This window comes from Parasteatoda tepidariorum, chromosome 5, assembly GCF_982258835.1.
Source record: "Parasteatoda tepidariorum strain Cologne lab strain chromosome 5, Ptep-v5.0, whole genome shotgun sequence".
Taxonomy (NCBI): Eukaryota; Metazoa; Arthropoda; class Arachnida; order Araneae; family Theridiidae; genus Parasteatoda; species Parasteatoda tepidariorum.
This window is the reverse complement of record NC_141759.1, coordinates 53,918,277-53,945,203: the sequence shown is the minus strand read 5'-3', so window position 1 is coordinate 53,945,203 and position 26,927 is coordinate 53,918,277. Positions and strand designations below refer to the sequence as shown.

The window sequence follows — 26,927 nt, the reverse complement described above, 5'->3', positions numbered from 1 at the left end:
TGCTTGTTTTCTAATTAGTTTAAAAATTTTTTGCTTTTGATGCAATATATAAAAATTAAAAATTGTTCTAATATAAAAAATGCACAATATAAGAAGAATGATATTTTATTAAAATTATAAATTTTACCATTATTTTTAAAAAAGTGGCAATCGTATTCAGAGTTTCGGAATCCTTGCATTTTGCAAGCAAAATGAAAATAAACATTTACTGTCAAATTTGACAATTGTGATGTGTCTTTTCGATGAATCATGATTGAAGGTAAGACTAAATGCTAGTTATAATTAAAAATTGGTTTCAAGCAAATTTTTTTGATTTTAACGTGAACGCTTTATTAGTTTAAAAAAGGTGCATATGTTATGGATAGATTTATGAAGATTTTCTTAAAATAATTTTTGTTAGATACTAATAATGTAAGGTTTTCTTCTTTATGAGTTTCTATGAACAGCGAAGAAAAAAAAAAGAATATCAGAATTTTCTTGCATTAGAATCACGTAGTTTAAAACTGCGCTTTATAAATAATTCATCGGATTTCATGAAACCTAATGTTAACTATGAACATATGCTTATAACGAATATTTCTCTTGTGTTATGCATTTATAATAAATTTAAGTTGGTTTAAGACAAGTTTTTAATATTGCTGCGCTTGGCATATAGTTTAATAATTTTTAAATCTTATCTTAATTTCAGCAATAACAAAAGTTACTTCGACAAAAATACTTTATCTTCAACTTATTAAATGCCTGTTTATAATGTTGTGATTTGCAATGATATTAAAAATGTATATGAATTTGGAATTTTGTTTATTTTTCTGACATTTATTCTACCTTACAATATTTCTTAAACATAAACTTTTGTATTCATACTCGAGCATGCATTAAGTATAGAGGATTTTTCATTCCTTAAGGGAAGATATTTACTGATTCAATAAAGTGGAAAAGTTCGTTTGTAAACAGAAACCTTTGTGTTTAGTGCTTGGCTTGAATATTAGTATAATAATTGCACTAACTTAGTCATAACTCATTTATTTTCATATTTATTATTGGTATTTTTTTAAAAAACTAATGGCTTTAAATTAATGAATATGCTGTTTATGGATTAAACTTTTCATTTCAAATTTTTTTCATAAGTTAAAAAAAGATAATTTGTAAATAACCAAATTTTTTCTATTTTAAGTACATATTAATATTTTTCTCTTAAAGATTCACAGTAACAGAATTCGATGTATTTTCTTGTATGATAGTATTTCACCTAACAATGAAACTCTTTAAAAGATTTCTAGAAAATTAGGTTGTGAGAAAATTTTTACATTATATTAATCTTCTGATCAAAATTTTATGTAGTGCGGCTTTGAGGAGAACTCCTCCAGACTAAAAGTCTGGGGCTGTCTTCTACAATGGTAACAAGTGTGAGCACGTTTCTAATGGGGGTGAAATTGAGGAAAGAAGGTGTCGATTGGTTTACTCACGATGACCTATGCCAAGATTAAGACAAAACTATTCACCCACCCCTATTCAAAGTGACTTTTCCTCGTAACTATGGTACCCGCCACGACGCGAGACGGGTGTCTAGAATAGTTCTGAAAGACGCTCTATACTTCATGATAATTGGACAACAACAACAAATAATAAATTGAATGTCTTTTTTTCCTCTTTAAGAGTTCTCAATTTACATATCTTCATTTCTATTTATATATATTTATAAATGTTATAATTTTTATTCTTTTAGTTCCCACCGAAGCATCAGCATTTCTGCTTGCTGTAGTTTTTTGTTTAATTTTATTGGTGTTGTTCTACTTGTATATGACAAAAAATGCATGTTTTGCTACAATTGGAGGATTTCCGTGTTGTGACAAACCTTTGGGTGATAACCAGCCTGCAACTAAAGATTTAGGTAATTGGCATTTCATTTTAAAAATTGCTATTTAATTATTTATATATAATTCAGTAAGAATCAAAATACAGTTGTAGTAACTCAGGGGTCTGTTTAGAAGAAATTTGGGTCCGCTAGCAGATCCTTCACAAAATATCTTTTCATAAAAACGGACCTTTCACGAAATAATTTATCTCTTAATCGGACCCTTCACAATTTTGTTTATCTTCATTATTGTCTTGTTAATCGAAAAACTCTTCCCCGGGGGGGGGGGGGCAGATATAGACAAACTAAGTTTCCCCTAGTTTAAATTCCAAATGTAGTATTCTAAGAAAATATTTCTACTTTTACAAACATCGTGTGTGCATTCTTATCAATATTAAATCATAATTTTTTTTTGTGAATAAATAATTGATCAATTTATATTTATTCATAAAATTAATTAATAAAATATTCTGTAAATAAAAATAAATTTCTGGCAATTTTTTAAATAAAACATTATAAATTTAAGAATTGTTTAAGTTTACTTAATGCATTACACATTAAAAGTAATACATTACTAAGTTGTGTTATTTAAGATAGGTCAATTGAAATTATTAAAAATGTGAGTGATTTTGTTTTCATTATTCACCTGAAATGAATATTCTGTGTTGAACAGTATAGGCTAAATGCCAAATATTTGTATGTTGCATCTCTAATTTAGTAGCAGCAATTGTTGTGCAGAATCTTGCATCTATTTACAATTTAAAAACTTGAAAAGGTTTTTAGCAATTTTTGCAATAACAGACCCTATTTGCTCAAATGCACAAAAGCAGGACCCTGGTTGAAAGAATGTGACTTAACGCTTATTTTATATTCACAAATTATGAATAGTTTTTTCGCAATTTTACAAAAACAGGACCTTTCACAAAATGTCTGGGCAGACCCCTGTAAGTCCTTATGATGAGGAGCAAGAAAACAGTGGTAAATTTAAATGTTACAAAGATTATTATTAAATAATAAGAATGATTATGTACTATTATCTTTTAAACACCTCTGATTATAAATATTGAGGATAATATATAACTATGAAATTTACTTTATTATTTCCTTTGAATTCAATCCTTAGATAATTAAAAAAAAAACAATTTTAGAGTGAAAAATAAATAGTTGTTTTTTTTAAAAATTCTTATTGAAATCCATCCTGCAGTGGAGTGATCGTAAGACACAGTTCCTGGTAGATAACTGAATTCAAGCTCCACTAGCAGCTATCAGTGAGGGGATGTGTGACTACATTGACCAACCTGCATAAGGCTGAAAATGCATTCTATCAGTCCTCAATATACTGTTTTACAATAAAGTGGTTAACTTCGTGTGCATGTCGTCAGGATACGAGAGTGGGAGAGTCTCTCCCCTCTGCAAAACATCAAAAATTGTGATGGCATGTCCTCGGATTATCTTCAAAAATGTTTCTCAGGCTGTTGCCAATAGCTCATAGTGAGGCTCTAGTGTGATGTAAATAATGCACTACTATTACTAGTTATTAAAATCCTTCAGAAACAGTGAATTATTGTGTGAATGTCATTATCTAAGGGGAGTTCTTTCCTCTGAAATCGGGAAGAATTAATAGGAAATCATAATAATCATGGTGCGTAGCGTTTTTAAAAAGTTCTTAAAGGTGCTTATTTTCATTTTCTAAAAGCCTTTAAAGGTGCCTTTTCGTTCGGTGTTTTTAAAAAGTGCTTAATTTTCCCTTTTCGAGAATGAGATTTTTTTCTTTACCATCTCGATTTTTGCCACGTATTATGTAAAAGCGGGCTTTTCACATTGTTCTATTCAACATTTTCACAATTCATTCAACCACAATCCATTTCAGCGTACTATCGGTCCCTAGCTTATGAAAGTGCCAATCATTTTACATGTTTAATGAAATACTTGCATGTGTCCGCATGTGTTTCTACAGAGCTGGGTTTGGTGAGACTATTGCACTCATGTGCAACGCTGCTACAATTTGGAGGATATTCTCAATTTCAACCTTCATTTTCCACCCTCTGATATCATCAAACTGAAAAATTTCTTGATCATTTTATAATGGCTAATACAATCAAGAAAAGAGTTCTTTGTCAGAAACTAGTTATTTTATCATGATTGTGTGAAGTCTTTGAAAATTATTTTGCATTTTGTAAATATATATATTGTGCTTAAAAATGTTTTTTGAGCGCTTAAAAAGTACTTAAAAGGTGCTTATTTTTTGTTGAAAGATTTGGCTACTCAACGCTGATGATAATTTATTTTTCCTTAAAAAATTTTTTTTTTACTTTTTTGTAACTCTACGAAATAGAAAAAATTTCTAGTGATTATGTTTGGTTTTTCAAAAACTTTTGGATAGATAATGCATCTGAATTTGCTGGTTAATTAGTACTACACGATAAAATTGATTGGTTCAAAATATGAGGAAAAAATCAAATTTGAAAGGTAAAAGTAAATTTAAAAAATAATAGAAAAAGAAATTAAATAAAAATGAATTTCATGTTACAAAATGTAATTTTGATTACATTAGCGAAACTAATTCTGTTTATTATTAACATTGATAATATTTCTACCAATTTTTAAAAATATAGTTTGAAAGTATTCAACAAAACCACCTTTATAAAAACATACCATTGTAATTTCCTAAATGAATGAGCATTGGTTAATTGATGAAAAATTATAGACCATATTAAGAAAGCAGATGAAATTTTGCTGGATTTTGTTTCATGAATTATTTATATTTATAAAGTTTTTGAACTTTTGTTCTAATATAGTCTTATTTTTTAAAAGTTCAACTGTATGATGAAAAGTATTTTATATTTAATTTGCTAATATAAAAGTATTTTATGCTAACAGATTTGTTATGCCTACTGTTTTATTTCTTTTATTATTTTATAATTTGATTTTAAATTTGTTAACTAATTTTAAAGTTTATAATTATTTATTAAACAAGGTTCCCATGTGTGAGGGAAAATTGTCCGGGAATTTTATTTTAACACTAAAAAACAGGGAACAGTCAGGGAAAGTTGAAAATTTTTTACAAAAAACTTGGAAACTTCTTATATGCCTATACCTGGAAAATAACCAGTCTTAGAATTGTCAGTAACAGTAATCAGTTATTGAGATTACAGTTAAATGGTTCTAACATCTATCACAATTATTTTATAAAATTCTACTTTTTAGTAAAACTTTTCCATGTTTCTATTCTCATTCTATCATATGTTTTTGCTCACAAAATCTAATATTTGACATTACAAAAAAAAAAAAAGTTTTTCGATGAAAAATTGCATGGTATAAATAAATGGGGTATGGATTTGTGGCAAAGCTGAAGCATCTGTTAAAGGTTGGTGTCATAATGACGTGTAAACTTTAGAAAATTGTTAAAATTATTACTATTATTTTTTTTAAAAACATTTTCTCTAGTTTTAATTTTATTTTTCCAAACATAAAGTGAATCTGAGTGATACTGCTAAAATTTTGTGATACAATATATCTGTGTAAGTAAATATATAATTTGGCATTTTTTATGAGGTTAGAATCAAGTTCTTAAAACTGGTGACAGCAATATAGTCGACATCACAAACTTTTGATTTTGAATTTGCTTTACTTTGAAGTATTTTAAAATTTAAAAAAAAAAAAATATTTTTTCCCATATACTCCTATTATTTTTTAGTACCAAATAACTAGATGATTCATTAATAAATAAGAATGTGAAAATTCAAAGAAATAAATATTGAATAATTTTTGTGTACATATATGAATTGCTAAATTATGTTGAAATTTTTACAGGATTATCAATTTTTATCCCTAGGTACTTTAATGATGCAAAATTATAAGGGAAGTACATTAAAACAAATAAAAAATTAATTTTATTTATCTCTTATATCACCTTAACCCACTGCTGGTTCTACATGCATTATCTACATGCATTTACATGCTTAATCTGCAGTCTTTTCTGCAAAGCAAAACCGGTTTTTCCATGTTAATAGATATAGAAATACTATACGGGAACATTCTCCCAATTTTGCCTGTTTGCTAAACCACCAGTGGGTTAAAGTATTCTTTATTTTTTTGTTTGTACTTTTTATTTTTGTTTTGTTATTTTTTTATGTTATGTTTTCTACTTTTGCATGTGTTATATTTATTTTTGGTTATTTTATTTTCCTTTTTAATTATAATTTCAGAATCTGTTGAGGGTATTAAGGTTTTAGCAACTCAGGTTAAGGTGAGTTTTTGTAATGGGTTAAAATTACTTTTAAAGAACATTGCTTATGATTAAAAAATATGTATGTCTTATAGTTTATTCGTTTTTGGTTCTGTGTTTTTGCCAATTTCATTTCATTAAATGTGTTTGATAATTTTTATAATTATGTGTTTGATAATTTTAAACATATTTGATACAACTTTAGCATTTAATAGAGAAATTATTACTTTCATTGAGCATAAAATATTTTGCAACCTTATCTCTATGCTAGTTGATATTTAGAATTATTTATTAAATTTTTATGAAAAGGATGAATAGTTATAGTATTATAATAAATATTTGTTTCAGGTATAATCTTTGTTGGAAAATAGAACAAATTATAATTTAGCTCAAACATTGCAGCTGTTTACTAAAATCAATTAAGGAGTTATGTTTCAATGTTCAATTTAGTTCAGGAAAAACTAAACTTGGAATGAAAAAAAAAAAGAAATTTTTTCTTATTTGCTTTGTTGTTGATATGAGGCATGTAGCAAGTACTATACAACAGACCAACTCTTTTTCATTAAAATTTAAATTTTGCATTTAAACCATTGGTTTGAATATTTATTGAAACTTTTAAAAAATATCATGCTCAGAAAAATAATGCTACATTGGTAAGAATGTGCCTCTCCTCATCGGGCAGTTGGGAATGCAAACTGCCTTATGCTTACATATTCCTTACTGCTTGTGCTTATAAAATACATAGATAGCCTTATTTTACTTTACACGGTGTTTAAAGTGCTCTAAATAAATATCCCTGTGTTACGTACCATTTTTAATCCTTCAAAACCATTAATAATTTACTTTCCAAATTGCTTTTATTAAAAATTTCTTTAATAGACGGCGTAATTTTCATTTGATACATAATTTTGCAATAATAGTAATGTGGCAATTAAATAACTAAATTGAATAGATTAATTTCTCTTTTTTATTTTTTCAGTTTTTCCTGATTCATATTTAACTGCTTTGGAGCATTTCAAAATTTAGCAACATAATCTGTTTGCAGTTTGTGTTTTTATATTTGTATTAAAATTGAAAGTTTTGATGCTTGTTCTGTTGTATTTTTTAATTTATTTTGTGAAAAATAATGATAAAATTATTTGTTAATTAAAATCTTACTAAAACAGTGCATCATTTATGCGTTATTTTGATGATTGTGAATTACTTTCTTTTATGCTACAATAAATGAAACTACAATTAATAGAAATGTAAAATAATAATAATAAAAAAAAATCATACATTTTTCGCAAAATGTTTTTTTACTCAATAATGCAGTTTAATGTAGTTCCGTCACCAGAATAGGTATCGTTTTTAAAAATTGCTTAAAGGTGCTTATTTTCAATTTTCATTTTTTGCATTAGGTGTTTTTAAAAAGTGCTTAATTTTTTCTTTTCCAAAATAAGGTATTTTTTCTTTGCCATGCTGATTTTCGCCACGAATTATGCAAAAAGTGTGAGTTTTACATTGTTCTATTCAGCCTTTTCACAATTCATTCAACCACAATCCATTTTGGCATTCGATGAAGGACTTGCGAATACGTGTGTGCGTCTTCTTAGCTGGGTTCGGTGAGATTTTTGCACTCACATGTGTAACTCTGCTGCATTTTGCAAGATATTCTCAATTTCAGTCTTCATTTTCAACCCTCTGTTATCGAACCGAAAAGTCTCTTGATTCTTTTTATAAAGGCTAATATAATCATGAAAAGAGTTCTTTGTCAGAAACTAGTCATTTTATCATTATTATGTAAAGTCTTTGAAAATTATTTTGCACTTTGTTAAGTAAGTAGTGCTTAAAATTTTTTTTGAGTGCTTAAACATGGTGCATAGCGTTTTTAAAAAGTGCTTAAAGGTGCTTATTCTTTATTTTCGTTTTTTGAAAGCCTTTAAAGGTACTTTTTTTCATGGGGCGTTTTTAAAAAGTGCTTAATTTTCCCTTTTCGAAAATGAGATTTTTTTTCTTCTTTACCATGTTGATTTTCGCCACGTATTATGCAAAAGCTTGCTTTTCATCTATTCAACGTTATTCACAATTCATTCAACCACAATCAACTTCGCCGTAACATTGACCCCCGTAGCGTATAAAAACGCCAATCATTTTACATGTTTGATGAAATACTTGGGAGTCTGCATGTGCGTCTACTGAGCTGGGTTCGGTGAGATTCTACCACTCTCATGTGCAACTCTTCTGCATTTTGCAAGATATTCTCAATTTCAGGCTTCATTTTCCACCCTCTGACATCGAACCGAAAAATATCTCGATCTTTTTATGGTGGCTAATATAATCAAGAAAGGAGTTCTTTGTCAGAAGCTAGCTATTTTATCATGATCATGTGAAGTCTTTGAAAATTATTTTGCCCTTTGTTAATGTATATAGGGCTTAAAAATATTTTTTAAGTGCTTACAAAGTACTTAAAAGGTGCTTATTTTTGGCTGAAAGATTTGGCTATGCACCCTGTTAAAAAGTACTTAAAAGATGTACATTTTTTGTTGAAAGGTTTGGCTATGCACCTTTGCTGTGGTTTATATATTACTTTGCGGCATACATTGAATGATATTCATTTGATTTTACATATTATTTTAGGTAATGCTTTTCAATATGAGGAAGTGGATTCTTCCACAGACAGTGAAGACGAAGTTTTGCAGCGATTTCAACAGTCTTCCAGTCTTTATAATGGCTTGCGTAAAATAAGTAGTGGTGACAACTGTGATGCGGATGGAGGGAATATAATAGAAAATCATGAGACACACCGCAGCTTATTTCCTTCTTCTTTAACACCGTACAATGGATCTTCCAGTCACTGTAAGTATTATCTACCATTTTTAAGTTAGCAAGATTGTTTTATTTTCATTTTTTGTATATTTATTGTAGCCTATTTTTTTAAATTGTTATTAAAAAACCTTTTAAAGATAAGACATTATTTTTCATTAACTATGTAACTGAGACCATTGTAGTACATATTAATATCTTGATCTGGTAATTTAAGAAGAAGAAAACTGTGTTATTAGCGTACTTGAATTCTTTCATTGTTTGTGAAAACTGTATTCTTTTGTTTTTAACTTATTTGTGCTTAGCATTCATTTAAGTAGATTATTTTTTCCCCAATTGAATTAAGTGATTGCACAATATTATGATATATTACTCGTATAATTAATGATATTTAGACCTGAAGTCATATTTATGATTTTATTTATTTCAGCTAGAGTGTCAATAGAAAGAAATATTCTGGCATAAGCCCCTTTTCCCCCCTCTATCCGTTAGTATTAGTATTATCATTACCACATTAGTATTATCATTTTTTCATTAGATAGGACACATCAAGAAAATTTTTGAATTTTATATTATTATATTGGAATAGATAACTTTTACAAATGTTGAAAATTAATTTTAACGTAATTGTTTTATTTTATTATTTTTTTTTAAACAAACAATGCATTTTTAAAACATAAAGTTATAAAATAATTTAAGTAAAAACTCATTTGGGATTATTTACATAAAAAAACTGCTCACTATAAATTACTATTTTTTAATAAAATAAGTCATATCATAAAGATAATTTTATACACTTTCTAGTATTCTACATGAATTTTCTAGTAAATATGATAATGACGATGAATGTGATAAAAACAATGAATGTGATAAAATGAAAATGAAACGAAATTAACTGCATTTTTGTCATTATATTATTGAGCTAGAAATAATATTATGTTCAAAGAATTGAAGAGTTGACTGTTGTTACCTATTTATAAAATTTAAGAACATCTCAGCCTTCATATAATTTAGAAGATACATTTTAAAAATAGCTTCTAAACTTTGCACAGCTTGCAAACCATTACAGTAAAACAATCTCTAACTCTAAAGATATCTGAGTATTCCACATTTTATTCAAAAATAGAAATTTAATATGAAAATTTAGAGTACAACTAAAAAACTGTGGCATTTTTTAAAAAGAATTATTTGTTAAAAAAACCCCTCCTTTTTTCCCTTTCTCCGTTATTATTATCATTACCACGTTAGTATTATCGTTTTTTAATAAGAAAGTACACACCAAGACAATGTCACAATATTTGAGAGAAAGATTTTGCGAAGTATACTTGGTGGTGTAAGTGAAAACAATAACTGGAGAAGGAGATTTAACTTTGAACTGTACAAGATTTATGAACAACCTGATATTATTAAATACATAAAAATAAATAGAATGAATTAGATCTCCCATGTGATTCGAATGAGTGACGACAACACAATGAAAAAGATACTGCTTTTTAGACTCACTGGAAAAAGAAAACGGAGAAGGCCGCAGTTGAGGTGGGCTGACGCAGTGGAGTCTGATTTTCTCGCAATTAATGAAAAGAATTGGAGATCAAAGATAAATCGGAAGTCGTCATGGAGAAGCCTTCATAGGAAGGCATTGGCTCACATTGGGCTGTCTGGCCAACTATTATGATGACACACCAAGACAATTTTTGTATTTTATATTATTGTACTGGAATAGATTATAACTTTTGAAAATGTTGAAAATTAATTAAACATAATTGTCTTATTTTATAATTATTATTTTTAAACAAACAAAAAATTTTTAAAATATGAAGTTAGAAAATAATTTTTTAAGTGGTAATTTGTTTAGGGTTACTAACATAAAAAAACTGCTCACTATAAACAACTATTTTTTAATAAAATAAGTCATATCATAAAAATAACTTTGTACACTTTCTAGTATTCACCATGAATTTTCTAGTGAATACAAACTTAATGCAGGATAACTTTTTATGTTTTACATGAATGGAAAAATTTAAGAACTAGTTTTGAACAGCTGTACAAACTGTTATTAGGTAAACATGAAATTATCTTCCTTATTTTATTGAAAAGTAGCACAATTTATTGTGCAAATAATAAGTGACACTTTTTTTTTTATATTTGTGCTGATAAAATAATTTAAATGTTTCAAAATTGGCAAGCTATGGAATCTATTGCTTTAAAACAGTCTTATACATTACTTATTAATAACTCACATCTTATTTTGATAGTGAAAGTGTCTGATTCAAATAAAAGAGGAAGTCATGATCCAATATCTATGCTTGAGAAGGGAGGAGTGGGGAAATCAGGAAGTACTGTTTCCTTCTCCAGTGAGGCCAGCGAAAGTGAAGAAACACCAGATGATGGTCAGGCTGTAATACAGCCACTCTTAGATAGCCGTACAACTCAGCAGTATGAGAATAGTGCCTTCCAAACAGCTGATCATTCTCCTGCTGCTTCAAATGATACATTTTCCGCTTGTGGAGATTCTGTCATGGAAGTAAGAAATTATATTTTAATGTTTTGTGTTAGTGTCAAAGTGAGTAGGGTTAGTTTTTTTGTTTGTAGTTATTTATTTTTGTTGTTATCGAAGTAATAATGTGATTAGCTGAAATGAATAATTTCATTGAGTAGATGAATGTGTTGGTAATTTGCAAAATTATCTTAGTTCAGAAGTTTCTTTGCTTCGTTAGCGCCTTTTAGTGTTTATAAAAATTACTCCCATTATGGTAACTATCGTAAATTTGCTCGTTTTTATGTATACTCAAATAATTTTATGTTTAAAATTTTATTTTGAAAGAAGGCATATTCATAATTTCTCAGTATATGCTCAGTAATTTTAATGCATGAAATGAAATTGGCAAAAGTGATTTGTTTTTTTATACATATGCTTGTTTTTGTTCTTTTATTATTTCTTTGTTAATTTTTTTTATGTATAATTGAAGTCTTGCTATTCAGTAATATGTTAATCTGCCTACAACTAATATTGACTTTTGTATATAACTTACAGAAACGAACTATGTGAAATTAACTTTAAATTTGACCATCAAAATCCAGAGAAATGTGAAGAATTAGTTGAGTTTCTCAATCTGTTGATGTTAAATAAAGTTTTTACTTTATTTATTTATTTATTTTTTTATATTTATAGGTTCCTTATTTAACCCTTTATAAAACCACAGGAAGCATTCTTTCCTCATTATTTCTGGAAATTCCTTCTAAAACTCTTTAGGGTTTTTAAGACTATTAAAACCGTAAAATGTTTATATTTGATTGGGACCATTTTTTTAAAAGTTATACGAACTTAAACTGCAATGAATGTCTTATTGTTGTTATATAATCACTATGACTACAGTTATTTCTAAATAAAATTTTATTCCCAAACTTTATTACCCAATCATAAAATGTTAATTTTTTTTTAACAAACTGTTTAATTGGGTTTGCTTATTCCAATAGCTTGATTGTATATTTATTTATATATTTAGGGAACATTACTTTAATACAGATGTCTCCATGTATCTTGATATGAAACTTTTCAGTTCCATATCAAGATTCTTTATGAAACCTTGTATGAATTTAATCACTAGCTAATATTTTTTTTAATGATTACCAGTTTTTTAGAGAAATATTTTAATATATTTATAAACCTATACTTTACTTTATTACAATTACTGATTTAAATTAAGTTGGTTCTAAACTGGGTTGGCAAGGTTTAGGACAGAATGGATTAATCCACGGTTTAAACCCTGGTTTAAACCGTCCTGTCCAAAACTGTCTTAAACTGTCCAAAACCCTTTTACTCAAATTATGTCACAATTTTATCTGAACAATATCTAAGAGGTAAAATAAACATAGAACTAATAACATATTGATAATTAAATATACTAGAGAATATTTGTTTTTAAAAGTATAATGTTTTAATAATATCTTTAATAATGTTTTAATAATGTTTGACTCTTCAATTTAAACAAAGGAAGATTAATCAGTAATCAAGTTCAATTGGTCCTCTCATTCAATGGTACATAACTGAAGTTTGGCCTTGTCATACCGGTTAAAATATTAGGGACTAAGTGCTTGGTTCGTCATAAACAGATCTATTTATATCTATAGTACTATTCAAGTATATCTATAGTACTATTCAGTTTAGGTCAGTTTTACCCAGTTTAGGACAGTTTTACCCAGTTTAGGACAGTTTTACCCAGTTTAGGACAGTTTTACCCAGTTTAAGACAGTAAAACCCACATGTCCTGTCCAAAACCAGTTTAGGACGTCCAAAACCCCAACCCTGGTTCTAAAGCTTTAATCTTAGAAGTTGATTTTTTAACTTGAATTATACAAAAACAATTGTCCCGATTATGCAATACTTGGTAATAGTTTTCTTTTTAAAATAAAGAGAAAAAAACTTTTATTATTGTATTGATTAGGATCAGATCTTTGATGTGAATGATCTTCAATGCAATATTGAAGAACAAGAGACCAGTAGTGCTGTTCGTTGTGGCTCTCTTGAAGTTGGGTTCGCTTATGATTCTCCGTTGAAGAAAATGACAGTTCATGTTCTTCAAGCTCAAGATTTACCTGATAGAGAGAGAGGAGGCTCAAATCATGTTCAAGTTAGTTCAATTTCAAATTATTTTTTTTTAGCAAGAATATTATTGAGCCTTGTGTCAGAATTTTTTCAGGTTTTCCGCGACATACCTCTCTAATACTAATATCTTTCTGCAAGATACTTAAAAATCACAAATATACATGTTACTAATTTAAAGCAATAGAAGCGTTAACTTCAAAAAATAAATAAATAAATAAATTGGATAAAAAAAAATAATTTTTTTAATTGAATATGCAATATGTTTTTTTTATTCTAATATTATGGGAAATATTTTCGCATTTTGTAGGAAGATAACACGCTAATTATTTCCTTTTTTGCATTTTGTAATTCATCATCACATTAAAAAAATAAAAAATCATGAAATCTGTAGCAGTAACTACTGGGGGGGGGGGGGAAAGATCAACTCCGAAATCACGCGAATTGAACTCTTCAAAAGGGGTTACTAAATGTGGGTTTTCATTTAGAGATTCAGTTTTTGTAATAAATAATATTGTATTAAAAATATTGGATTTTAAAAGCTATGTGTAAATCAGTAGTAATAACTGCATGAAAAAACATAAAACAATTTTTACAGAAAAAAACCCAAATTTTTTACTTCATTATTCTCTCTTTTTCATTATTCTTAAATGGGAATAGAAAAATCATAATCATTTTTTTACCACTCTTATGCACAGAAAAGGCATCTTTTGAATAAAGATAAAGTAATTTGAAAACTTCTGCAGAAAAGAAAAGCTAAATTTTTTACTTCCCAAAGAAAAAATCTTTCTGCAAGAATTTGGTAACGTTTTGCAAAAATTTTGCCGTGTTGCCACGATTCTGCCACGGAGTTATTGAGTATCTTTAATGCCTTTTTTTTGAAAGAGTATAAGTGGTGTACTTGTTTTTAATAAAATACTTGCCATGTAAGCAATAGATGTGTAAGTTTTTTTAAAGTTAATATTTCTATTTTTGTTTGTTTTTCCTCAAATCTTTTTAAAATATAATTAAAACAAGAAATTTGTCATGATCAGAGACTACGAAGTTTCTTGATTAATGTGATTGAAAATATGCTAGATGTAATCTATAAATATACCTTGCAAAAACGTTAAATTTTTATCTGAAGAATGAAGTTAAATATTAATTTTGGTAAATTTGGCTAGTTATTCTATTTGAATTTAATAATTGAAACATTAAATACTGTGAGTTGCACAGCTTTAAATAAAAAGTTTGTTAAACATAAATATATATTGTAGAAAATACAAATGTACTAACATCTGTACTTTCAGTACAGAGGTCCTGGTAACCAATAAAGATTCCTGACTGGTTCTGAGTATCAGATGAAAATTGCTTGGCTAATTCTGGTATCCCAGTCAAAATTTTATTGATTTCCAGGCTAATTCCAGGTACCCAGAAAAATTTGGTTTTAATACTCAGCCGGTTCAGGGTATCCACCTGGGTACCATTACATTTATGCAAAATTAATATTAAAAAAATATGAAAAATTGTTTAATTTTCTATTCGTCAAATATTTTACAAGATATTATTCTATATAAATAATGGTATATTTTTATTTTTTGCTTTTTAAACTCAATTTTAAAAAAAAATCTAAAGGAAAGAAGGGGCAATAGTGGTTGTGCTATTATGTGTATTTGCATTACATATAGAACAAACTATGAAAATCTCCCATGGTTAGCCCAATGGTGACAGAATTTTAACGAGACTGGTTGGAAATTAAATTAATTAGTATGAAGTGTGCTTTCTTGGAAAAATTTAGTTTAAAGTTACCTGTAGACAAATTTATTGAAAAATGCTTCTTTTCAATATAAATTTAAATCACCTTATTCTGAAAATGTAATAATTGTTTCTAAGTGAGTGTTTTGTTGAGTTATAAATAAAACAGAAAGATTTTTCTAAAACAAGTATAAACTACCTTCAAAATATTTATTTATCAATTTTTGTTTAAACAATTGTCCTAGTTTTTATACGTGCTTTTATTTACTTGGAAATTAGTCAATAATATTTAAATTATTGAAAATCTTAAATTAATTAATGTGTTACTTGTAAGAAAATATTTAATTTCTATTTGTAATTGTGGTCTATTATGAAATGCTAAGCTTACAAAACCAAATAATTAAAATATATTGCATTTACTCCTTTGCTGATTGTAAATTTAATATGAGAGCAATGCCTATATTGTATTTTTATAGTTATCTTAGAATTTTATTCATTATTATTTTATTAATTTTAAATAAATGTCCATACAAATCCCTATTTCTAATTTTGTATTTATTTAACTGTCATATTAAGTTAGTTAAAGTAGTTTACAACTTAATTTCTGAATTTGCATGTCTTTCTTCTAAGTGGACATCTATCTTTAGCAAATGCTTCAAATATATTTCTCTGTCACAAAGAGGTGTTCACTTTATCAATATTAAGAAAAAAATTCAAAAAATTAAAAGCAATTAAAAATAATACTTCCAATGGAAAAACGCGCTAAGCAGCAGAGAATCCGAAAGGAATTGAAGCAAAAGAAACAATGAAATATGAAAAAAAAAATGGATAAGTTTGACAGCCGAAGCTGACGTCTTCAGGGGGTACCAGCTCCGGAAGTCATAAAAGCAAAACCTTTTCCACCGAGAGAGCACAACAAAAGTCTAAAATCGCTCTCTCTGTACCCCAAAGGTTTTGCCAAAGTCCAGCAAGAGAATACAATACATAATATAAAATATAAAACACATAAAGCAAATAAGGATAAAAACAAAAGGATAAAACATAAAGGATAAAAACTAGGCAAATTGTTTCGTCTATTGTTTCTATTTGTCTATTCTTATGTATTTGTATAACTTTGAAAAGCAGCGTGTTAAAATATGCTTTATAACATATTAAAAAATTGCAAAGTTTTGTGGTACTAACAAAATTTGATTTAGACTTAGTATGTAATTTGCTTTTAATTTTAATAGAACGTTAGCCACACATCATATTTGATGTATTTTTTTAAAGTTGTGTCCGACAGTAGTGCTGTAAAGTAACATATTAAAACATGCATGAATATTGCAAAGTTTTTGTCATTTTATTGTTTCTGGTGAGTTTATAGCAGATAGTTTTTTTTTTCTGTTGTAAATTTTTTTCTTCGAAAATACTCCGGTTTTTTATAATGGGTTTAAGCTTTAGTTTCAATTAGAATTTATTAAAAACTTTATTTTATTTTTAAAAAATTATATCAATTTGTACTGACACTGATCTGTGTCTGTAATTTTCTTTTTATGATTGTATCACCACATAGTAGTCACAATATGAAGGGTTAAAAGATGTGTTTAACAAATCTTGTTTCAAAGCTGTTTAACATAATTAGCATGAATCATTGTGAACCTGGATAATTCTTTTTTCACCCTTGTCTTCGCATTTGAGTTTCTAATTTTATAACCATATTTTTTATGTTTTATTTATTTATTATTATTTTTTTGCTGTCTGTGTCACTTTTTGCTGTATTTATACTTTAATTGCAATATAATATAATGTTGATTATTATTAGTTGCTTTATGTATGAATAATTTTTTTTTCATTCTGTAACTTGAAATTGTAAAAGGATTATGAAGTATATTCCTTTTACAATTATATAAAATATTTAAAATATAAAATATTTTTTATATAAAACTTTTAAATGGAATATGAAGTTTAATTTATCTTTTTTTTTTCATTAAATGTTTCTTCACATTTACAAAATTAGTATTCTATTTATTAGGTTAGACTTCTTTTGTTACCCCACAAAAGGCAAAAGTTCAAAACTAAAATCAGAACTGGTTGCAAGCCACAATTCAATGAGAGTTTTATCTTTAATCGAATATCCCCAGGTAAGTTTAGCGTCTCTTCAAAAATAATAAATTTATGGATACTAGTTTATTTTTTTTTGTGATATCATTATTTTATGTCTTAAATTAAATTTTTTTTTATTAGTTGTTATTAGTCATTTTGCCTTTTCATGATTTTTGGGGAACTCAGTAGAAAAACACCTTCAGTAGAATTCAGTGAATTTGAAAATAAAATCATCATTGAAATATATACAATGAGAAAATGTCTCTAAAACATTGTTTGACCTTGAAATTCTATTATTTAATGTGTTGATTTAAAAAGTTATTGCACACAGTACCAACCATAATGCAGTAAAACCTCTCGGGAGTGACCACTCTCTGTTCCGCAGTAAAATGGTCGTTAATGGAGGTTGGTCATTCTTAAGTGACTTCATTGACTTCAAAATATTTTTGAAAGTATATGAATTTTCACAAGCAATTTTAATTTTACTCAGTGTCATTTTCTTAGTAGGGAAATGCTACTTGTGTTCGCATCGTAAAAACCGGATTGATGAATAAAATTTAGAGTCAATAAAAATGATACTGATATAATTATGTGTAAAAACAAATTTACCAATTATGAATGATAGAGCTATTTTAAATAAATAAAAAATTATGTTTTTTGTTTAAGTTTGCTTTTAATTTTATATCATGAAAGTTAGTTAGCTTTAAAAAATGAGAAGAGTTTTATTTGTTTTATGATGAATAGTTTTTTTTATAAATACCTTTTATTTTTATAATTTAACTTTCAACTTTAAAACTAATTCATTGATAACATCACCTTTAGTACACTGACTGCAAAATGAGGTTGTTGATCTATTTCAGAGATCATCAGAAAGAACTCTCTAAATAAGAGCCACTCACAAATAATTTAAATTCATTGTTTTGTTACAATTTTTTGTTTTGATATTTTTTCGTGTTTCCTTATTTGACATTTTCCACATTTGGGGCAGAAGTTTACCCAGTAGCTAGGGGAGGTTTTGCTGGTCTCTTCTGAACGTTTTCTTCAACACAAAGTCTATGGAAAAAATTTCATGCTTTTCAAAAGTGGTCGCAATTAGAGAGGGTCGCTATACACAAGTGGTCTTTCCTGAAAGTTTCTCTGTATATTCTTAGACCAGAAGTTTTGATGTTGTGTAAATGTTACTTAATATGGTATTCTAAGCCAGCGGTTCCCAAATGATGTTAATGTCAACGGAACCCAACATTTTTTTTTATTAGCATTTTTGAAAACTAATTATATTTAGATCCAATCAATAATTTATTATTCAGTTATTATTCCAATTATTTTTATGAAATTATATTTAAAGCAATATGCCAAAGAGAGAAAAAGGAAAATTTTTAAGTAAGTATATAATTTTTCCAATGACAATTATAAAAAATTATGAAAAGAACATGCATTTATAAAAACTTGCGATAGTATTTCACATTGCGTTTTTCAAATCAAAATAAAATAACTGAATTCTGTAATAAAGAAATACATTTCTTAAATAGCCATTTTCAGTGTTTATTACAGTTTTTTTTTAAGAACAGCAATATGAAGAGAAATTTTTAGCTAGACTAGATTCATTTCCAAGACTGCCAATTCAACTGTCTAACTTAAATCCTACTTTTAAGATTATTAATGATAAAATAATGAAATTTTTTTATTCCTCTTTCTAAATTTTAAATGTCAAAAAAAGAGTTTTCTTAATAGTTATAACGTATACAATTGTCATTATTTACTTTAATTATTAAGTCGTTGTTCCACCAGATGAAGTTTGATTATGTAGGGTTCCATAGCCAAAGAAATTGCAAAAATGCATGGGACATCACATCAGAACACACATCAGATCAAAAATATAATATATAAAAATCGAAATATAATATAAGAGTGAAATATTTTCAAAAAATGCATTCAGTGCTATTTTTTTCCCTCTTTTTTCTTCTTCTTGGGAATTCGAAAAAGACCCACTTTTTTCGGTGTTTTTGTTCCTTTTTTAGTAATGATAAAAAATTTCAACGATGTTTATTAATTTTTCGCAAACAGCATTCATGCATTTGTGTATATTATACATGCCTGATTTCCATATGACGCCCGGTGGCTGAGTGGTAGCGCTGCACGATGTCATGCCACAGGTGCTTGGTTCGATCTCTGGGTCGGGCAAGGTTGACTCAGCCTTTCACCCCTTCAGTGGGTCGATTAAAAGAGTAACAAGCATGCTTGGGGACTAAACAGTGGGGGTTCTGCGTTGGGCTAACCTCTCAACTGGAACATCTGCTGTTGCACCCCAGAGCCCAAAGGTCAAGAAAGCTGAGATAGGCACAGTAGGCCTTGGCCCTCTATGTGCTGTTGCGCCATTGAGTTTAGTAGATTTCCATATATTTTGAAAAATCCTATAGATATCATATTTGTAATTATGCCTTCATAGCAGATGAGATTTTTATGAACTTCTTTTGATTTAAATACTCTTGTCTCATATTTAAATATCGATTAGAGGAATATAACTGATTATTAAAACAGACATTTCAAAAGTGAAAACTGTATGAAATAATTTGGCACTTACGCATTTTATCAGAAGTTTTACTACATACTATCATTGTAATTCAAATAACAGTGAATAATTAAGCTTTTCGTTTTATTAATGTTTATTCATATTTCTAGTGAAACAATTAATTTTAAATTTATTATAAGATTTCTAAGATAAAATAAAAGTTAATTTTACTATATCTAGAAAAGGATAATCTATATTATGACACATATTTCATAGTTACATAGAACAAACAATTGCTTATTTACTTTGTTTATAAAAGTTAAGATTATAGTTTTATAAACACAAATAAATATTTCTAAATGAGTGTAAAGCTTCTTTTTTTTAAAAACAAAACAAATGTGTAATTGATGATTCTGTTTCTTTTTGTTTAGAGGAGCTAAATGGCATGGGTGTACGATTTCGTTTAAATGGATGTGAACGCATGAGAAGGGAACATTTAATTGGAGAATGCATAGTTCACTTTTCATCAATTCGAATGGATCAGCAAACAACTCTATGGCTTACTTTGGAACCAAGATCAAACATAACAGTGTGTATACATTTTACTTATTCATATTTTGATTCATTTGAACAAATGTATTTAATATGCATATTTTTGTTTTATATAAATTTTTTTTAAATTTGATTTTAGTTAAGCATTTTTGTAAAAAAATTTTTTGTCAAATTTTCATGTATTTGATTTAGTAAAATAATATTTAATTGTACACAGGACAGTTTTATTGTTGATATAATTTTTGAAAAGTAAATTTTTTTTAATTTAAAATTTTGTTTTTAAGATATATGTTTTTGATGATTTGTTGTTTGTTATATGTTTTTCATTCCATATTGTTTTATGCATTTCAGAAATTTTACTTATTTTTAAAAATAGTTTTATGTGTCAATGAAAAAAAAGTTTATTTTCTCGTTAACATGAAATTTTCATTTAATGCTCGACCTCTACCAATTTCTTAATTTTCTGCTTTTTATGCTAATTGTTGATATATGAAAGTTAACACAATAAGCAGAAAATTAAGAAATTAGTTAACTGTTTTATAAAACAGTTAACTGGTGTAGTAATTTACCACTCTCGAGAAGTAAAACTTAACTGTAAATAACCTCTGTGATTGTTTTAGCACTGTGGTTGACATATGTCAGGAGTGATATAGAAATTATTGCGGGTAGTCATACTCAAGTTGCCTGTCTTACTAATATTGACTAATTGTAAGAACTTGTGTATTAAAAAAGACTTGTGTCATGCAAAATTAAGCATAAAATATTTTATATGCTTAATAATATTGATATTTGCTTGGGATTCGAAAACTACTTCATGGTTAATTTTATAAAGTTTCATTTTTAATGCTCCCCACCAACGCATTTTAAGTTTGGAAGCTAAGAAAGGGATTATAACCTTTAGACAAAGACCTTGGCAATACTTTGTAATGAATCATAGCCAATGCATGGATTCCTTAGGACGTGTACTCTAGGGATTAGGCCTTGGAGCTACACTCTTTAGACATATATCTAAAAATTCAACATCTTGTTATTAAAATTTATTTTTGCAAAAAATGACTTGTGTGTGTACAGCTGAATGAAGAGTCATTTTTTTATATGTAGAGCTCTAGCAGCAACTATTTCACCAAGTAATATTATTCATTTCAATGATATAAAAATATGATTTTCTAATTTACCTATTGTTTTATCTTTATAGCTTCATTTTATCTCCAATATGTTCTTATTATGCTGATGTAGAATTATTTATTTTATTTTTAGCATTCAGATTCAAGGGCAGATATCACAAGTCTGGCCAGAAGTGATAGTACGGGATCTACTCAATCCATGCAGCATGGTGGGCTGCCAGAACTCCTTTTGGGATTAGCATATAATGGAACAACTGGACGGCTTTCTATTGAAGTTAACAAAGGCAGTCATTTTCGAAATGTCTCGATGAACAGAGCTCCAGGTAAAGATCCTGAATGCACAATATGCGTAATGATAAACGGAACACCTTAAATACTCTTGCAAAAAGAAAGTATGCTTTTATGTCTGATTTCATAACTTAAAACGTCTTCTGCATTAACTAATTAGCTTATTTAAAGTTATCCCTTTGAATTATTAAAATCGCATGTAATGTAAAAATTATATCATTAGAACAAAAGTTATTCAGTTGTTCCATTTTTTATTTTGTACACTTGTAAAATTTAACTGTATTTTAGCATTTATGTCTGACAAAAATTTTAAATAAGAAAATTTAATTTATAATAAGATATTTAGTTTAGTTAACCTTTTCGTGATGGGAGTAGCAAAGGCACGCTTATTACTAAGGCCGAGAATCTCTAGGGCCAGAAATTTTTTGCCGTTAAATCTTAAATCCATGAAATAAACGAAATATGAGCACATTCTTCAATAATGTTTTTTAAAGTAGACAAACGACATATACTTTATGTATTCTTTATTCACATACATTATTTACTTAATTTTTCTTGTAATAAATTTTTAAAAAAATTTTTTTTTTCAGAATTTATTTATCATTTAATGATTTTTGTCATTACACAGAGAACTAAATATGTTTTTGGCAGCTAAATATGTTACATAAATTTTTTTTTAGAATTAAAAATCAGAAAACAGGGATTTACATGCACAATCCTACGTTACAATTCTGGCATTTGTAATTACTCTTTTTGCTGTTTTGGAGGAGTTTTGCTGAAATGTGAATTAATGAAGCATAGTCATCTAATTTTCTTAGTAGTTTCTTTTGAACAATATTTTGAAAAATGTCTCTCAGTTAATCTGAGAAGATTTAATTATCCTGCTAATTCTGGTGTGATATTTACATTGGTGCCTTTAGAGGAAAACTGAGAAATAATTTGATTCACTGAATTAGGCCAATAATTAAGGAGAGATTCTTTTTTTTTCTTGAAAATAACATTGGTGTTAAATACAGCATTATCTATGATATTAAAGTAAAGTTTTTTTATACCATTTTGCAGTTTTCCTGAAGGATAGATACTGAATTATGATGGCATTGCTTAAGTGTGTCCAGAGTGTATTGTAATTTTTATTGTATATTACAATACACTCTGCCTTCATGGTAGGTTCATCATGGTTACCTATCTCCTGATCACTTTTCCCAATATCCTGCAGTTTTGCATCATGCACTGTTGATTTTAATAACCGTCGTTTAACAGCCGACCCAAGTCTTGGGTTTAGGACTACTAATGTACAACTACGTAGCCTTGTAATTTTGAACCCAATCCAAAAGACAAAAGGAATCCTGGTTCAAGGATTGGGAAAAATTTGCCTTTGGTGGAATTAACCCTCATTTGCTTTACATTGAGAGGAGGACCACGAGAACCTCCCACGGTTAGCCTGATGGCAAAGGGACTCTAAACCCTGATACGTCTACCACTGAGAATATTTCCCGTCAGCAGTGTGGTCGGGGCAAGCCAGGTGTGGAATTCGTATCGACCAGCTGTTGTTGGGATTCGAACTTGGTTCACCTCATTGGAAGGTGCTGACTCCTCATTGGACCCTTGAGCGATCGCGACTCTCTCAGTATGATTAGCATTTTTTGTCTATTTTTGAAAGCACTTAAAGTACTTTTTCTGAAAAACCAGCATAGCATCTCTCTGATTTTCATTTTGGATGGCTGAAAATTTTCAGGTATTTATTGCCTTTGCATTACGGTAGCGCAAGTATTTGTTTCTAATCTGAAAAGTTCATCTGTCAATGATAAGGCGTAAAAAAACATTCAATGTATAAATGAGATCCTTGACAAAAAACTTCAAGTGCAGATTTGACAACTAATTTCCCACATTATCCTGATGTTACTTTTTATTGTAACTTTTCCTGTATAAATAAAAAATTTTTTATTAATGACCTTTACAATTGACTGTAACTATTTAGGTGCTAATATTGCCAGTAGATAAAATCCATAATATTCAAATCCATTATATTTCATTGTAACACATTATGTAGTTAATTGTAATAAAAATTTCTCTTCTTGTCAGAAATATATAAATTGTTGTTAACTTTTTTCTGTTTCACAGACACTTACGTAAAGCTGTGTTTAGTATCTTCAAACGGACAAGAGCTTGCTCGAAGTAAAACATCTGTACGTCGAGGTCAACCAAATCCACTTTTTAAAGAAACCTTCATTTTTCAAGTAAGTCTATCCTGGAATTATGGAATTTTAATTCTAACATATATCAATCAATAATGCTGTTCTATTGTTATAAGATATTTTGAATATTTTCTAGCAGTAAATACCTGAATTAATTTTTAATATATTTATAAAATAGCTAAATTTATTTGTAAAGATAAGAACTGACAGATTAACCTTTTTGATGCCTCACTTGATTTTGAATTAAAAGACAGCAGTAGTTTTTGTGCCATCTGATAAATATAAAAAGCAGGTTAGTCCTAAATACTTTTTTCATTTGACAAAAATCTAACATTTCATTAAGAAAAATGAAACTTCTATTTTAATATAATCACCAATTCATTTTTTTACCACATGTAAAATATTTACCCATTTCAACCTCCTGGATGAGTTTCATTTCATCTGAAAAATTGCAAAGAAGACTGATCTGATTTCAAAACATACGTGTTGTGACAAAATGATACATTTACAGTTTAGAGTGTGAGCTAAAGTGTTCATTAGCTTTTACTTCAATCTTAATGGATCTCACTGCTAAAAGTACTCGTTTTCCTATACTTTACTTCTACTCAACCTCTCTGCTCTTTGCCTTTACTATGGGAAACTGAAGCCTAGAAAGTAATGCAAAATGAAGATTCCATGGTAAAAAAATACTCTCTTTCAGAGATGTATTAAGGGTGGGGTAAGCCATCACCTCCTACATCAAAAAGCCTCCACACGGTCCTTTATAAGTACTCCGCACAGACTATTTAAAAAATGAACCAGTTGTGCGCATGGATCCAAAACCTTTTATAAAAGTAATTGAGAAAAATTCATCATATGTATTTGAGAATTGAATCTGTAGTGGTTGACAAGTGAATAAGGCAAACCAATAATATTCAGAAATAAAACAAACTTTTAGTCATATATTTGCTACCATTTTCTTATTTTAACTAGATTTTGTATTAAGTGACTCGTTCTGAATGTGGATATCCTTCACAGTGGTCTGATCGGACTACCTATAAAAAACCGTGTGGAGGCTTTCAGTTAAAGGAGGCGTTGGGTAAGCGGATATATGTCCATGGCCCTTCCTTCCTGGAACTCTTAAAGGATCTACAATGTAATATTCAAAAATTTTTTTTTTATAAGATATAATAAAGTAAGTTTTTTAAAAACTAATTTTTGCATTCCAAATTCGAAAATCTTGTATCATACAAAGGGAATAGAAAGGAAAGTGATAATCTCTAGGAGATCTGCAAAAAAGGGGAACAAAAACTTTAATCAAATTACAGAATTAAAAGATACAATTTATTTAAGCAATTTTAGATGTTTATTTAAACGTAAAATTTTTTACTACGGACAGACAACTTCTGTTACATGGATGAAATATGAAAAGTTAAAAAAAGAAAAGAAAAATCTTAGGTTGTTTACTTACAGGAATAAAATTTGGAAATAGCAAAAATAATTGTTTTAATAATAAATGGCCCAATTCATTCATTTTTGTTGAGACAGATGTTTAATAGAAAGTGAATATTGAAAGGGGCCTGTAAAATGGTTTGGTTAGTCCCCTACAAAGTCTAGCAACAAAGCTTCTCATCATGTTGACTGAATGGCCTTTTAAACATTAACAGAATTATTTGCAGATTTTTTTTAAAAGCCTAACTTGTAGTTTTTTCAATTGCTCCTTACCATTTTAAATGCATGAAATTTTCTGTTTACTCAATTCTGTCTGAAATGAAATTGCTGCTAAAAAAATAAATATTTTTGTTAGATTTCTAAAATCTGTGCAAAAGTGCAGCATCACATTTTATGTTAATTAGTTTAAAGTTACTTTAAATTCCAATTACTCAAATAACAATCAATTCAGTTTTTTTCAAGTAAATTATCAGTTTTAGTATAGATTGCATTATATTCTATATTTTCTTGGAACAGGTTGCTTTATTCCAACTTCCTGATGTCACTCTCATGATATCCGTTTATAACAAGCGAAGCATGAAGCGCAAAGAAATGATTGGCTGGTTTTCTCTTGGATTGAACAGCAGTGGTGATGAAGAACTTGCTCACTGGAATGACATGCGAGAAAACAGAGGTGAACAAGTATGCCGATGGCATGTGCTTTTGGAAACTTAATGGCTATTGCAAAATTTTTTCCAAGCAATTTTTATCTCACCCCACTAACAGGTTTCCGGCTTTTAACGGTTTCTGGCCTGTTTAATGTGAATGTTGATGTTGATGGGCACTTGAAGCTTTCTGCCGTGAAGGCAATGTCACCTGGCCAACACCATTTTCTTGAAGCAGAACCTTCCCTTGTGTCGCTTTCTTAACACCATTGTTGGTAATTGTTGGCTCTCTCTTGGCACTACATCTTCCTCAGATATAGGGGATAAAAAAAAAAACCTACTTTGCGAAAAACATTGAGAGCCAACTTTCCCTTTTTGAAATTCATTAATCTAGCGCCTTTTCATTAAGTTTCCATTGGTAGTTTGCACTTGTTAAGAGCTGTTTGTTACCACTGTAACCCTTGCGCCAATTGTAATCTGTCTGAAATATTTGTAGAAAATGTTTGATGTTTAACTTATTTTTTGTTTATACTAAAACACTTTAATGTTATTTTTTCAGAGATAATTTTCTAAAACGTGGTTTCTGCACGTTAAGAAAATTTATATTTAAAAAAAAAGAGAAGAAAAAGCTGGGTATTTGAGTTTATAAGTTAAGAATCTCAGAAATTATTTTGAAATAAGTATTTAACAATACTTATTACTGATCTCGTATTTTCATCGGAGGATAATATTATAACATACTTGTTTAGTTTCCTGATATTTTCATTTTTAATGTTTTTAAATTGAGAATGTTTTTGCCAAAATCAACGTAGATTGTATTGCAATCATTCAAATTTATGTGATAAAATTAATCTTAAAAAAACTTCAGGAAAAAGTT

General features: G+C 28.2%; 1 protein-coding gene across 1 annotated transcript; it reads left to right on the top strand.

Annotated features, from left to right (window-relative positions):
• Window positions 1–142: 142 nt before the first annotated feature.
• On the top strand, window positions 143–26,927 carry Syt14 (Synaptotagmin 14). The gene is made up of 10 exons (XM_016052497.4): window positions 143–259; window positions 1,727–1,891; window positions 8,703–8,921; window positions 11,144–11,412; window positions 13,334–13,519; window positions 17,237–17,345; window positions 20,248–20,405; window positions 21,626–21,815; window positions 23,902–24,017; window positions 25,923–26,927. Exons 1-10 carry the CDS (start codon window positions 250–252, stop codon window positions 26,118–26,120), a joined length of 1,620 nt encoding a protein of 539 aa, XP_015907983.1. The 5' UTR covers window positions 143–249; the 3' UTR covers window positions 26,121–26,927.

Coding starts and splice junctions, on each gene's coding strand:
- Syt14 (XM_016052497.4), top strand. Junction 8,922..11,143: donor CAATGGATCTTCCAGTCACT/GTAAGTATTATC, acceptor TTATTTTGATAG/TGAAAGTGTCTGATTCAAAT. Junction 24,018..25,922: donor AAGAAACCTTCATTTTTCAA/GTAAGTCTATCC, acceptor TTCTTGGAACAG/GTTGCTTTATTCCAACTTCC.